The 15,400-nt window shown below is 35.1% G+C and overlaps 1 protein-coding gene across 1 annotated transcript; it reads right to left on the reverse strand.

Moving 5' to 3' along the window:
- Window positions 1–1,130: 1,130 nt before the first annotated feature.
- On the reverse strand, window positions 1,131–2,637 carry LOC145002578 (uncharacterized). The gene is made up of 4 exons (XM_078961823.1): window positions 2,391–2,637; window positions 1,488–1,874; window positions 1,274–1,392; window positions 1,131–1,187 (listed from the first exon to the last, which is right to left on the reverse strand). Exons 1-4 carry the CDS (start codon window positions 2,635–2,637, stop codon window positions 1,131–1,133), a joined length of 810 nt encoding a protein of 269 aa, XP_078817949.1.
- Between the last annotated feature and the right edge of the window lie 12,763 nt (window positions 2,638–15,400).

A 15,400-nucleotide genomic window follows, 5' to 3' on the forward strand; every position in this document is an offset into this window, starting at 1 on the left:
GTTATGGAAACCGTCTAAGTGGCCCATGTAATCCCGCTAGGGGTGTTCGTTTGGATGGATCGGTTTGATCCGATCCAATCAAGTAAATCCAAATTGATTTTGGTTTTCAAAACATGGATTCGAATAGTCAAAACTAAATTCAAATCCATTCCGATCGGATCTAATTACAATTAGGTTGGATCGGTTTTTATAATTCGGTTTTCAAAATTTTAAAACGACATATAATTATAATATTATCCAACTTTAGAGAGGAAGAACAAACAAATAATTTAGTTGTGATTTGAAATTTATAAACAACTAATAAGAAGATATATTATAATTAAATATTTTATAGATACAAAACTTTTGAGCAAATGTACATTAATGTTTTTTTTATCGGATGAAACATTTTGAACATATTTACAAAAATAAATTACAAAATTAATAAATAACTATATATATATATATATATATATATATATATATATATATATATATATATATATATATATATATATATATATATATATATATATATTGCAAAAATCACATGACGGCAGCTCGGCGGTGGACTAGGGTTAAAAGATTAATTGGTTAGATGGTGATTAATCGGGGACCATTAATCATTAATAAAATTATTCAAAAATTAATAAGTATAAATTTAATCATAATAATATAAGTAAATAAGCATAAAAGTTTAATAACAAGTTTAATAAGCACAACAAATTATCATCCAAAAGACCAAAACAAACATAAAATGTTAATAATAAGTTCAACAAACACACCAAATCATCATCCAACAAGTTCATAATAAGTTTAAAAAACACAAAAATAAAACAAATTATCTTCTAATCTTCTCTACACACTTTCATTATTTAAACCTCATCCAACTCATATTCGTCTTCTTCTAACACTTGCTCCTCACTCTCAGACTCAAAATCTTCATTGAAAAGTTCGCTCGTTCTTGGACTTTCTCATGGTGCTTGATTATCATCAATTCCTAGATCTTCATTAACCATTTTGAGGGTCTATTTCATCTACATCAACAATCCATTCTTGATCTGAGAGTGAATCACTTGCTAACAACACCTCCATATTTCTATCTATTCGTTTTTGTTTTTTTTTTCCATTAAATTAGCATTGAATTGAACCTAAACAAGATTATTCAATTTGCTTGCCTCCAATCTATTTCGTTTTTTTGTATGTACCTAGAAATGTAAACACAACAAAGAGTTGAAATGTGCTTAATATTTATATTTTATAAAATTTAAATTTAATATTTTATATTACTAACCCCTTCAAACATGCTCCAATTCCTTTCACAACCCGATGAACTGCTAGTCAAAGAAAGAATCATCATTGCAATCTTTGTCAAATGAGGAGGTGTGCCACCAAATAGTCCGCACCAACTAGCTACAAGTTTTTTAAACAAAAGCACATTATTAATCGATAAATATCTAAATTTTTATAAAATACTAAAATAGTTAACTAAAAGTAAAACGAATTACCTGGATCAAACTCGACATCATTCACCCTACAATTTTTAATTGAAAGATCGCAACCAAATTTATCAACTTTTTTCTTGTACTTTAGCAAGTCAATTGTTACAACTTGCCTTTGCATCATAAAATTGTTACAAAGTAATGTATCAAAAAAATCAAGAACCGCATTCATTATATCGGGATCATATTGGAGTTGTGGATCCTTATAATGATAATACAGATTTAAAAGATAAGACGTTAAATGTGAACTTGAATCTAAACGACCTTTCATCTTTTTGTTTATAATATCTATAATAGGCTTATAAGCTTTCTCGTTACCACCCAATGATATGATAATTTCTTCTTTAGCAACTTCAATCTCCCCGTAAACAAACCCCATTGAGGGCTTCCAATCTGCATCAACCATTCAAAGGGCTTTCACTAAAGGGGAGAACACCTTTAAACATTGTGCCACACCGAACCAAAATTGGACTCTTAACACCGTTTTATATGAGGCAATCCCTTTAGGCATACTTGAAAATTTGCATTCCTCCCATTCGGTGCAAGAGAACATATGTCTTCATTGCTCCTTTTTTTCGGCTAAACTTTGTAATGTTAGAAAGGCGGAAGAAAATCTCGTAACTTCCGATCGGATAATTTCTCTTTTATTGGTGTAACTTCTCATCATCGCCAAGGTTTTGTGGTGAGCGTAAATGGAGATGGTTAGCTTCTTTGCTTGATCCATAATTTCCTTAAACCTTGGGAGTGCACCGGTACCTTGAAGAAATAAACATGATTGAATAACAAATTATTGTACAAAAGTAAACATATATTGGTCACAATTTGAAAAACATGCTCATGACCGACTTGTTGAATGAAAGACTCCACATATTCATATATTTTTTTGGCTTGTATGTGCTTCGTTAGAACATTCTTTTGAAGATAAAAAAGCAGTACCCATCTTCGAATTAACACATAAATTCATAATGATCCTTCTCTTTCGATCAGACCAAGCATCCGTCATAATCGAGCATCCATCCTCTTTCCATTCTTGTTCGTTTTTCTTCAACAAGTTTTTTGTTCTTTCAACCTCATGGTTTAGATGCGTGTCACTTAAAGCATATCTAGTAGGAGGTGGAAGCCCGGTTTCAAATTGGCCAACAACCCCCAACATCATTTTAAAGCTATCATTTTCAAAGGCATGAAAAGGAATTGCGCTTTCATATGCCCAACTACTAATGTATTTATGGACCGTGGGTATGCTTTCTTTCCAGAAAATATTGTTAAGATCGACATTTTTCCTTTTCTCGCATTCAAATCTTCTTCGGGGTTTATTTTGTTTACCTAGCCATCCATATGACCTGTAACGACCAAAAATTTCAACATAATTTAAACTTTTCAAAACAATTCATTTTAATAACATTATTACAAAAAGGTTTTCAACACATTATTTATCAGAATATTCCCAGGTCCATTTCATAAAACATAAACGCGAGGAACGGTACGATCACGCCTTTGCCTTGCCACAGTCTCCTGAAGAACCTGAAAAACATTAAACCACAACTGTAAGCCCGAAAGCTTAGTGAGATACCCCCAAAATACCAACCACATATACGCCCTTCCAGGCTACGACCTTCCGATCCAAAAAATATTGCCTTCCGGCCCATAGCATAAAAAGCATACATAACATAACAGAGCATAGAACAGCCATGCATATCGGGTTTACTGTGTGACTGGACCGCCATATCGGGCCTTCAATCCACCGGATCCACCCTCCGAGTCTAGTCATGTCCTTCGAGTCTACAGCGTGGTTGGTCCGCCCGCACCGGGCCTTCAACCTACCTGGTCCACTCTCTTAGTCTACAGTATGACTGGTTCGCCCGCATCGGGCCTTCAGTCGGCCTGGTCCACTCTCCGAGCCTCAGCACGTCTGGTCCGCCCTCGTGGGGCCTACAGCCTATCCGGACCACTTGCTGGGCCTTCGGAACAACCAGTCCGCCCTAGGTATCTTGGCCTACAACACAAAGCAGGACCCGCCTCAACCCATCTCTAGTCCATGTGCACATAACATACAATCATATAACAGTCATAGTCAACAAACCGATCAAGCATATCACATAACATATCATTACCCTAACCAGGTTACCGATCTAACCGGTCACTAGCATAACATCCATTTACATATCGGGAAACTGGCCTTAATCAGGTCTCTAGCATGTACCATCCTAGCTACCAGGATGTAGACATGTCAAGAAATAACATAGCAACCATATCCGAATCACAATCCAATAAAGGGTCGGCCTTGGTGCCTTAGACCGTGTCGATATAGTGAGGATAACTCACCTCGCGAATGCCGATACTCTAAACGGAAGAAGCAAGCTCTCGAACCACCAACTCACTGCAAATCCCGAACTAACCAACATAACAAGCATAAGCATTAGGTCAACATACTTCCACTTATCGGGCCAAGACCAAAGTCCCAATCTCACACGGCCCAATTTACCAAATTGGGCCCACCTCACCAAATGGGCCTAGATCTAATATTCATAATATTAAAAGGGCCCAAAATACTCTATTCATAATTTCCAGACTTGGCCCAAACACCAAAAACCCACAAATGGCCCGATACAAAGGCCCAAAAGGAAGTCCACAGGAGGAGTACGCGGGGCGTACTCTCCTTGGTACGCGGGGCGTACAGCAAAGAGCCAAAGATCGCTAAAGTGAAACGGGGAACTGGCCCGCTACGCGGGGCGTACCACCATGTTACGCGGGGCGTAACTGCGAACTCTATTAAATCCTTCTTACAGCTTAATGGCTTAAGCTCTTAAGCCCAAACTTTAGATCCATAGGCCAAATATGATTAGAAATCATAAATTCTCAGACTTTATCACTTGGGACGTCCTTAAGCTCTTAATCCAAGGTCTCAATCCATTAAGACCCACATAACTCATACATGGAATAGCTACAGCCCTTGGGACCTCATTTTTATCACTCAAGACCTCTCCAAAGGTCTGAAAGGACAGCTACACTTGACCAAATCGGACTATGCAACAAGATGAAGACTTTATACCTTAAACCAGCTCCAAAGGGTGGTATTTCTTCAGATCCACAAGTTCCACACGTTCTTCTTCTTCTTTGACAACTTCCCTTTTCTCCTTCAAGCCCTTCTTTTGCCAATACAAGCTTTTCAAGGTCAAACACACTCAAAATGGAGGGAATACGAGATTAGGGTTTCTCTGAGGTTGAAGATGAGTATAAGGAAGGTGAGGGGTGAACCATCATATTCCTTATATAGTGGCTGACCCTAAAAATAGGGTTTGGGATTCCTGAGAGTAGGCGGGGCGTACTCACTCGACTACCCGCAACTATTCGAGCCATTACGCTTGGCGTAGCCCGCCACCTTTCAAAACACATAAGCATGCATGCATGGAACCATTTCCTTCTTATTCCAAAAAGAACTATAAGCAATGATCAACTTCGAGGCATCACAACTCCTCTAATCTAAACCCACTCTCAAATAACTTTATATTCAAACGAGGGTGACGAGAAGCCCCAATACTTCTAACACATACACTCGCCCGAAACCTTCTCGGATGAAACTCACTTCTCGAAAAGGACCAGAATTACCTTTCTCTTAAACTTCAGGGACTTATAATTGAACACTCGAAGAACGGGGTGTTACTTGACCTATAACATTTGGTGCTTTCAACCCCAAAGAAGATTCTACTCCATCTACGCTATCATGAAATTCTTGCCTCACCTCAAATATAAAGGCTTCATCTTGTGAAAGTTTAGCTTTCTTTTTTAACTTCCCTTCATTAAGATTCTACCCCAAAGAAGTTTATACTCCATCATCTTTTGTAGAACTTGGACATGAAGATACATTCCCCTTTACAGGAGCAATATATTGTTTCATTCTAGTAATCCCTCCGCCAAACACTTTTCCACACAATTATCATTTCAATCTATCCAAGTTGCTTTTATCCGGGATAAAACCATATTCCCAACCAACTTCATCCGAGTTCCGTTTATGTGTATCGATGGCAGTTGATCCCACAGAAGGTGTAGTCGAAGCATTCGAAGTCATTGATTGTCAACTGTTAAATCATCACATTAACACATTAAAAAAATTAACACCTTAAAAAATATAATATAAATGCTTGACAAAATGATTAGTAATCAACCAAACAACTTATATATTCATGTTAATGCCTTAATGTTAAAGTGCTAGAAGAAAGACATAAAAGATTCGTGTTTAACATATCTCAACAAATGCACAACATATTCATAATTAACAAATTTAAAAAAAAAAACTATTTGACAGAAATTCAGTATCTTAACAGATTTCATGTAAACAGTTTTAACAAATGTTTATTTAACCAATACCAAACTTCCTAACAGAAGAAGTTGTTAACAGATTTCAAAAAAAAAAAAAAAAAAAAAAAAAAAAAAAAAAAAAAAAAAAAAAAAACCCTTCTTGACAGAAGCTGTCACAGAGAAGACTTCATATACCCCAAGTTGTCACAGAAGAAGCTATTAACAGATTTCATGTTAAGAAGTTGTCACAGAGACCCCGAGTCTTCATCTTTTTGCTCTGTACAAATAAATATCCGCATACTGGTATCATTGGAAAGCTATTCTATTTTCCTAATCTCAAATTAATTTCACCATTGGAACTCAACCCATGGTCAATAAACATGCTACCAATAAATTGCTTAACCAAATGATAAATAGAGACTTAATTAGTGTTAACCAACTGATAAATTGCTTGCTGTTAACAGATAAATTGATTGCTATTAATAGAAGAAGCTGTGTCACACCCCGAAACCCAGGGTGGAAACGTTCCGGGGCGGAGGTGTCTTCATGTGAATATCATAACCAATGTACATAGTAAGCGAAGTAAACACAAAACATTACATTACATAGATTTCATTACATCAGTTTGAAAGTAAAGTGATACAAGTTTCATAGATACATAAGTTTAAACAAAAGAAAGACGTGACTTCCATTCGCTCCGTCTTCGAAAGAACACGGGGTACCTGTATAAGGAGAACCTGAGAATACAAGCATTTTAAAAATCAACATAAAGCTGGTGAGTTCATAAGCGGTTTGTTTTTATGAAAATGTACAAGATTCCTTTTGGTTTCTAAAAATGTTACGACTCAAGAAAATCCCACATTTTCTTAAAAATAAAGTTTAGTTGTTATGTTATGTTACACTATTCTGGTTACGAATTGTGATTACCCTAGGAAAATCCTATATTTTCCTAATGTGCAGATGTGTACTGAAAACCTGATTAACTTTGTGAAGTGTGTGTTTGTTTACCAACCCAATAATGTAAAAGATGTATACTGAAAACCTGGTTATCGTAGTAAACTAATTCTTATGGTTATTAATTTAATATATCCATTATTACTAAAAAGTAAATATCTGTTATCCAAATTGCGAGTTCTATAACCATACTAAAGACGAGATATGGCAAAGGAAGGCCAATGTCATTATGACTTTTGTCACCCTTGAACCTTTCGGTTTGGTTGTAGCTAGCAGCCAGGTGCAGGTCAGCCCAGTATAGATCTATACACTCAAGTCACGCTCCCCATCTAAGAGATTCTGGTTACAGGAGCGATCCTCCACTCGCGTATCTCTATGGAGTGTTCTTCGAGGACGTGTCTCCAATTTATAGGAATAACAAATCTACAAGTAATAATGCAGAGAGTCCTGTTTAAGTTCTACCTACAAAGATGATACTCCACTCGTGTATCTCTGTGGAGTGTTACCGAGGACAAAACGATATATTAAGTTTCTTGTTTAAAGTTCAAAGATTATGTTTTTAACTATTATAATGTGGAAAACCATTTGTGAAAAATATAAAGTACAACAATTTATAACGTATTTCACAAATACTATGATAATGAAATCTGCAAGTTCAAACGGTTATCTGTTATGATTGTCAGTGTTAAAAACATATGTAATATGAAACACAATACTTATAAAACAAGTTTTGAGTACAAGTATTACTTGTACTTTGCTTGTATCCCCCCTGAAAACAGTGAAAAACATTGAAAAAGGGTAGGGGTATGAACTCATCGGACGAGGAATGTGTCGACTGGGATGCCAAACATCAGATACGATTATACACTCCAAGACGCGAAAACACTTCAAAATAAGTGATTGGAGTGACCCGGGTGACGTTTATGGACATGAATGGCTTGGATATGGAGTTTACTCTTCAAGAGTAAACTCTTAGAAGAGTTCATGGCTCTAAACACCACATCCCCTTGAGTTTACGAGTGTAAACTCATGGTGGGGTGTTCTTATGTGCTAAATGGTCTTAATCAATTGAGGGGTGATGCTAGGTTTGATTCTAGGGCATTAGAAAGGAATTCAATCAATCATATGGACCATTTGATGAGTTTATGGCAGTAAACTATGAGTTTACAACCGTAAACTCTCACCCACTCCATTCTTAAGTGCCTTTTGATGGTCATAGATTAATCACAAGTGATTCTACTCAATTTTACAAGCCTATAGGTGAGTTTAAGGCATCATACAACCCATTTATAGGAGTTTACGACCCAAGAACCCATTCTTGGGGGGTTTACAGCCATGAACTCCTTATGGAGTTGTTTTCATCAAGTTTATGGTCCCTAACTTGTTTGTGGTTGCTTCTAGACTGTTCCAGGGCTTATGAGGTGTGTAAGTTGCATTTTAACACCCAAAAAGGAGTTTAATACCCATGAAAGGGTGTTTACGGCCCAAACATGTTCTTGGCCAGTAAACTCAAGTTTGCTACCCAAATGTTGAGTTTAAGGTGTTCTAAGTCCAATCCAATAAGTCCTTAAGCCATATCTAAGCTCCAATGGTGATTTGGAAGGGTTTTGAGGCTCAAAAACACCATTTATATGTGTTCACGGACCAAGAGTGTTCTAGGGCCATAAACACATGTTTGAGGTCCTAAATCATGATTTGAACTCGAAATTGAAGGCTAAGTATGTTGTACAAGAAGCTAGGATGGTTACCTTGGTGTTTTGAAGCTTGAAATGAGTGATTTTTGGATCAAATTCTTGGATTGAGGAGAGAGGTTAGAGAGAGACTGAAAAGGCTCCAAATAAGTCTTAATTCATTTTAAATATGGTTTGGATTTGATACACGGTGGAATTCTACCCGATACTGATGTTAACCGAGGCTTTTGGTGGTACTCGATTAAGTTGTCGTCACCCGATATGGTCGAAACTAAATTTTTTCTAATTACTGGTTTCGTACGTTTTCACATGTTTCCAACATGTTTGGATACTTACAAGGTCAAATAAAAGTCTTAACTTAATTGACCTAATCCAAAAACGAAATCGGAACAATTCGCTCAAGACGAGTTTTACGGCGATGGAAAAACTTCGGGTTGTCACAAGCTGTCACAGAGAAATCGGAACAAGAGTTGAAGTCGGAAGAAGAGTTGAAGTAAAAACTAACCTTGATAACTCAACTAGTGTGGACGAGAGGAGTTGAAGTTGGAAGAAGAGTTGAAGTAAAAACTAACCTGGATAACTCAATTAGTGTCGACGAGAGGAGCTGAAGATGGAAAAAGAGTTGATTTTGGAACCAATAAACTTCAAGAACTGCAATCTTTAAACTTCATGAGCCGAAAAACTTTGTGACAGGAGGAGCTGAAGTCGTGAACTGAAGCTTGGAAGGAGACTACGACGTCGTTGCCTAAAGGAGATAACGAATCGGGGGCCAGAACTAAAAATGACGGTGTGAGACTTAAAGTCGAAGGTGAACGGAAGAAGAAGATGCAATCGATTTCCCTTTGTTTGTTTTTATTCGTGGCTCAGAGAGGCAAAGAGAATGTTGATTTTTTACTGCATCGATTGAGAAAACGGATGCAATCCTAGAAGCACTTGTTACATTTTGATAATTTTGCCCTTAATTTATTTATTTATTTATTTTTTAAATTACGCTGACTTTCGTTAACCGATTTGGGCACCTAGACCCGTCTTTCACCGACTTTGACAACGTCCGATTATATAGTCCGTTTAGCTATAAATTTCGAGAGTAGAGGACCGCCAATCGCCTAGGCGTTGATTAATCATCCGCCTAGACCAATATTTGCAACACTGATATATATTATAGATAAATAATAAATGTTTATTCGGTTTTTTTAGACTATTTGGTTCTTATTTTATAAATCAAAACCAATCCAAAATCCAAAATAATAATTTGATATTGTTGAAAACCATTCTAAAAATCCGAATATCCAAACCAAATAATCCAATTCAAATTGTCCAATTGGATAATGCGGTTTTATCCAAATAATGAACAACCCTAAATCTGGCTCTGAAATTTATGTGTTGAATTGTCCAATTGGATAATTCGGTTTTATCCAAATAATGAACAACCCTAAATCTGGCTCTGAAATTTATATGTTGAATTACCCAATTGGATAATTCGGTTTTATCCAAATAATGAACAACCCTAAATCTGGTTTTGAAATTTATGTGTGAGGTTGTTTAATAATAATTTGGTTAAGTTGATTAGTAAAATATCTTTTATGGGTTTTTGAAAAGTTTTGTAGATGATTTGTATGTGAAAAGACTAAAAAATAGAGTAAATTACAATTTTGGTCGTTATCGTTCATACAAATCTATAGGTTTCTTTATTGCTTTTAAGTTTGACACTAAGGTCATTATTGTTGGCAATTCCATATAATCGTCTTTCTCTTTGTTTCTGTCTACTTAAGCTCCTAAAGAAAGGTCACGTCCACTTACACTGAAAGCATTTTGGTCTTTCTCTCCTCTTCTATTCCATTTTAACATGGATTGTGTTATAAAAACTTATATAACCTTAAGGGTATATTCACTTTTTTGGTCACGTCCACTTACACTGAAGCATTTTGGTCTTTCTCTCCTCTTCTATTCCATTTTAACATGGATTGTGCTATAAATACGTTTAAACTTAATCTAATCAATTTTTTGACATTTAATTTGATATATATATATATATATATATATATATATATATATATATATATATATATATATATATATATATATCAAATTAAATGTCAAAAAATTGATTAGATTGAGTTTAAACGTATTTATAGCACAATCCATGTTAAAATGGAATAGAAGAGGAGAGAAAGACCAAAATGCTTCAGTGTAAGTGGACGTGACCAAAAAAGTGAATATAGCCTTAATGTTATATAAGTTAGGTACCCAAACTTACTATACTACGTCGTTTTGTATCATATAATACATTATAATTGTCAAATGTTCTTATAATTTAACTTTTAACTTTATTTACTTTCAATATTTTTATAATTTACACATTTATCTTCCTCTTATATAATTTTCATTTTCAACTACAATATATATAGCCTAATAGGTATTCGTCAAAAATATGTGATGTAAGAGAATGATAATAGTGAAATTTCGAATATTTTGAAAGCAAATCAAGTTAGGGTTGAAGTTTAATAATATTATAATGAATATATCAAACAAAACGATGTATTATGGTGTGTTTGGGTACGTAAGCTTATATACTCTTCTCTTTTTGTACAAATCAAATTCAAAATAGGAAAAACAAACAACAACAAAAGATAAAAAATCAAATTAGGGGATGAAATTTGAAAATGTGAGGGGTACTAACCCCTTTAATATCCAACTAAATTACAAATTAATGTCTTCATTTTTTTAAATACTCTTCCCTTTTTCTCTACAAATCAAAATTCAAAAGAAGATTATAATGATTCACACGATTGTAATTTGTGAGTGTGAAGTCATGTCTTCATCGTCACTTTGTAATCTACTATAACCCATGAAGATGATTATGGAGTTACTCAAGGAATGGATCGAAGGTCATCAGATGGGTTGATCCGTCTATGCATTATGATTTCTTAGGATTTCTTTGGTCAAGAATATGATTGTTAAAGATCTTAATGTTGCTAGGAAATACAAGTAGATGTTGCAACTTAGATAGATTTTCTATATCCTTTTTCCATAAGTTAGATTTAAGAAAAAAAATCGGGTGTTAGATGAGGCTTTTGGTTATAGGTATTAGATTTTCTATATCCTACAAAAATAGTCTCATTTTCAACCTGAACTCATAACAATTAACCAAAGTACCCAATAATTAAAGCTAAATACCATTATCCCAAACAAACAGCTGCAAAGTAAATACAACATGTACTTAAGCACAACAAGACGCATTCAGAGAACCTCTCTCTAAGACTATGTCATATTACTCCTAAAACATGTTACATGCATATTCATAAACAATATATTACATTGATAGTTTAATTACAAAGACTGAATACAAACCGACTAAGTTTTAGTATATTACATAACTACCCAGGAAATTATAATTTTATACATACACGATCACTAAATACAAAAGTAATATTATTACCTATTCTAAATCTTCCAACAGTATGTGTCTATACTTGATCCTTATTATCTGCAATAGTTAAACACTAAGAGGGATATGCGGTGACGCTTAGTGAGTTCAAAAATGGATACAATATAACATTGTGTCATATATATATATATATATATATATATATACACACACACACACACACACACACATACACACACACACCAATATGACACAAGCAAAGATGAACAAATAACAACAAAGGCATATGTGAATCATGTGAAAAGCTTTCCATAACAACAAATGATCTGATTCAAAGATTTACAATGAATGAGATACAACAATTTCAACTTGATATACATCAATAAGACTTCAGCCAAAGTGGCATAGAAAATAAATGATTTCTAAATTAACATTTTGCTAGAATTTGCAGACTTTCAGCCCTATCCAACATTCTGCCAGTGCCAAAGTGATGCTTACTCATCCACTTCATGGTCAAATGCTACATACCAATACCCAAGTGATACTTAGTGATATGTGCATATTTAGTTACATATTTAGCATTTAATCTTAATACTTTTTGGTTGTTTTATTGCAATTACGGAAAATATGCTTAATTATGTTGAAATTGTGTTTTCATGTGCTCGGGAGCGAGGTTAGCATTCGGGAGCTCGGGAATGGAGTAAAGAAGAAAAGAGCCAAAAAAAACACAAGAAACTCAGCGACTCAGCCATCGACTCGGTTCGCGAAGTAATATAAGTCCTTGTCGTACATGGATTTTTAATGAGGGGCTCGGTATGTCGATACCTGGACTCGACGAGTCAACCCTGTTTTATGAAATCTATAAATAAAAGTTAAATTCCCGAATTGAGGCTTACTCTGAAAACCCTTGGAGGCTAAGCTGCGATTGAAGTTGCTGCTAGAACCCTAGGAACTCGAAGATCAAGTGTAAGCATCCAATTTTGGGAAGATTGAAGGCAATTCAAATGTATTCTTACTTTTACCATTGATTGAATCATGTTCAAACCAATGTATTTCGTTTTTAAGTGTGCTTTAGCTGTAATGACGAACTAAAACCCTTGTCTTCTGTTTAAGCTAGATGATTTTGTGAATATGGAATGATTTTATGGTTAGGATTAATTTGATTTGGTGATATTGTTTTGACAAGTTTGTTAAAGAACCTTATGTGTTAATTACAACTATTTTCAGTTAATTAACCAACATATTAAGTTGCATGAACATCTCTTAATTGCTAAATTCGTATGATTTATGTGAAAACATTGTTATATGCTTAGGAGTAGCGAACGTGAAACTAGGACTAACTATAAAATAGATTAATTAATGCGTGAACTTGTGTGACGAACCATCAACAAGAGGTTAATTGAACAACCATTTTAATTAACCATTACAAGTCTTACTTAACCCAAACCAATCAACTAGGAAATTCATTAATTTAGAAACTTGGCCACTACTTGAGTTAACTTGTTTTCTAAGGATTAGTAATAGCAAACGTGAACCTAATCACCTTAATCGGTAACCAAAGAAAAATTAATCCAATGCATTTACCATAAAATCAACCATAGGATCAAATGATTCGAACCTAAACAGAAGTCCTCTTTATCATTGAATTTAGTTGCATTTTATTTTCTTAGTTGTTAACTATTTTCATTAAGTGTTAGTTGAGTATTTAAGTTTCTAGTCTTGAAAAACTAGAGAATACCGTCCTTTATTACTTGCTTTTTATTTAGATAATCCTAGTAGTTAGTCTTATAATTGTTGTTCCCTGTGTTCGATACCCTGGTTGCTTAAACTATACCACTAATAGGCAGGCACACCGCCTATTTTGTGTCTAATTTATATTTTAAAAAGTAGGATAAAACTAGTTAGTTTCACACACATCAAGTTTCTGGCGCCGTTACCGGGGAACGGTTCTAAAATTTAAATTGATTACTAGTATTTTCGATCCTGTGTGTGAGATTTTTCTTGCACAAAGTTACCGTTTAAAGTAGATTTAGTATTAGCATTGATTTTTAGTTTTTAGCTTTTAAGAAATTTGTTTTAAAAAGTTTTCTGTTTTAGCAGTAAACTCGTCGAGTCCATACGAACAAAATCGATGTGTCCATCGCTAAATTGATTATTTCGTTTTTAGTTTTGTTTTGTTCTTTTTACGCGTGTTTTTCTGTTTGTTTGCAGTACGTACATGACCCGAGGATCCAACACACCTCTAGTTCCCCTATTTGAAGATCCGGAATCCACTCTTAGGAAGAACAAAGATAAGTCCGTTGAAGACACTAACTCATCAAGGAAATCACCTTTCAAGGACCTTAAGTTAGTTTTTGGGAAGAAGAAGAGCAAGAAAACAGGTGAAGCCAACAGTCAAAAGAGCGAGGAAAGAAAGTTAGAACATTTCGAAGGAAATCCAATTCCAAAAGAAACCGATTTCGATTTCGAATCCGAAGAAGAAAGCGACTTTGAAGGAGAATCCACTAACACCATGGCTAACATCGATGAAGTTCCCATGGGTGAATGAAAGAAAAGGATATGTGACAATACCGGCCCAGGACTTGTGCAACTCGCGATTCCTGCAACTGCCACCTTTGAACTTAAAGGCCATGTACTTGCTCAACTTAAGGAAATCCCATTTTATGGGAAGGATCACGAAGATGCATCCAAGAAACGACGTAGCCGACTACTTCAATGTTCCTAATGTACCTCGCAACACTATTTTACTTCGTATGCTACCGATCACATTTAAAGGGGATGCGAAAGATTGGATGAAATCACTCCCTTCAGGATGCATAACTACTTGGGCTAAAATGAAAGAAGAATTCATAGGCCAATTTTGCTCTCCCTTAAAGATAGCCAAGTTGAAGAAAGCCATAGCCAATTTTGAACAACAAGTCAGAGAGTCACTTTATGAGGTGTGGGAGAGATACAAGGTCATACTAAGGAACTACCCATATCATGATCTAAACATTCAACAAGAAGTATCCATTTTCTATGATGGAGTTAATGTGACAACCAGATAACTTCTTGATTCGCAATGACCTCTCACAAAGAAGCCACCCCGATGATAAAAGAACTATTTGAATAACTCTCTAAGCACTCTAGAGAATATCACAACCCAAGGAATGTCACAACTCGAGGTGTGGTAAACTTAATTACCGATGACATGGCAGCAATGATGGCAAAATTGGAAAGCATGGGCCGGAGAATGACTAAGATGGACCAATCCATCCATGTCATTAGATTGGGATGTGCCAATTATAGAGGACCTCACCTTACTAAAGACTGTGATCTTGATGAAAACGGGAACAAGAAAGCTCAAGTATTCTATTCAAGCAGTGATAGATATGATGATAGATGTGTGTGGACTCAACTAGTTTTAAAGCTACCTTTTAATTAGAAAATGAACACACAAAGGTAGTGGACCTATCAATTGTGGTATAGCTAAATAAGTAGGGTATCGAACACAGGAAGTGGTAAATTAAAACTAAAAACTAATTTTATCTAAATTAATTAATAAGTAGGGGCTTTTCTCTAGTTTTACACGACTAGAAACTTACTAACTA

This window comes from Lactuca saligna, chromosome 6, assembly GCF_052625555.1.
Source record: "Lactuca saligna cultivar CGN05327 chromosome 6, ASM5262555v1, whole genome shotgun sequence".
NCBI lineage: Eukaryota > Viridiplantae > Streptophyta > Magnoliopsida > Asterales > Asteraceae > Lactuca > Lactuca saligna.

What these genes read in the sequence shown, in the direction of transcription:
- LOC145002578 (XM_078961823.1), bottom strand. Translation starts at nt 2,637, where the DNA reads ATGATGTTGGGGGTTGTTGGCCAATTTGAAACCGGGCTTCCACCTCCT. An exon ending in TTTTTTATCTTCAAAAGAAT is followed by an intron (nt 1,875 to 2,390) that starts GTTCTAACGAAG and finishes TGGTTGATGCAG; the next exon opens with ATTGGAAGCCCTCAATGGGG. An exon ending in ATTGGAGCATGTTTGAAGGG is followed by an intron (nt 1,188 to 1,273) that starts GTTAGTAATATA and finishes TTACATTTCTAG; the next exon opens with GTACATACAAAAAAACGAAA.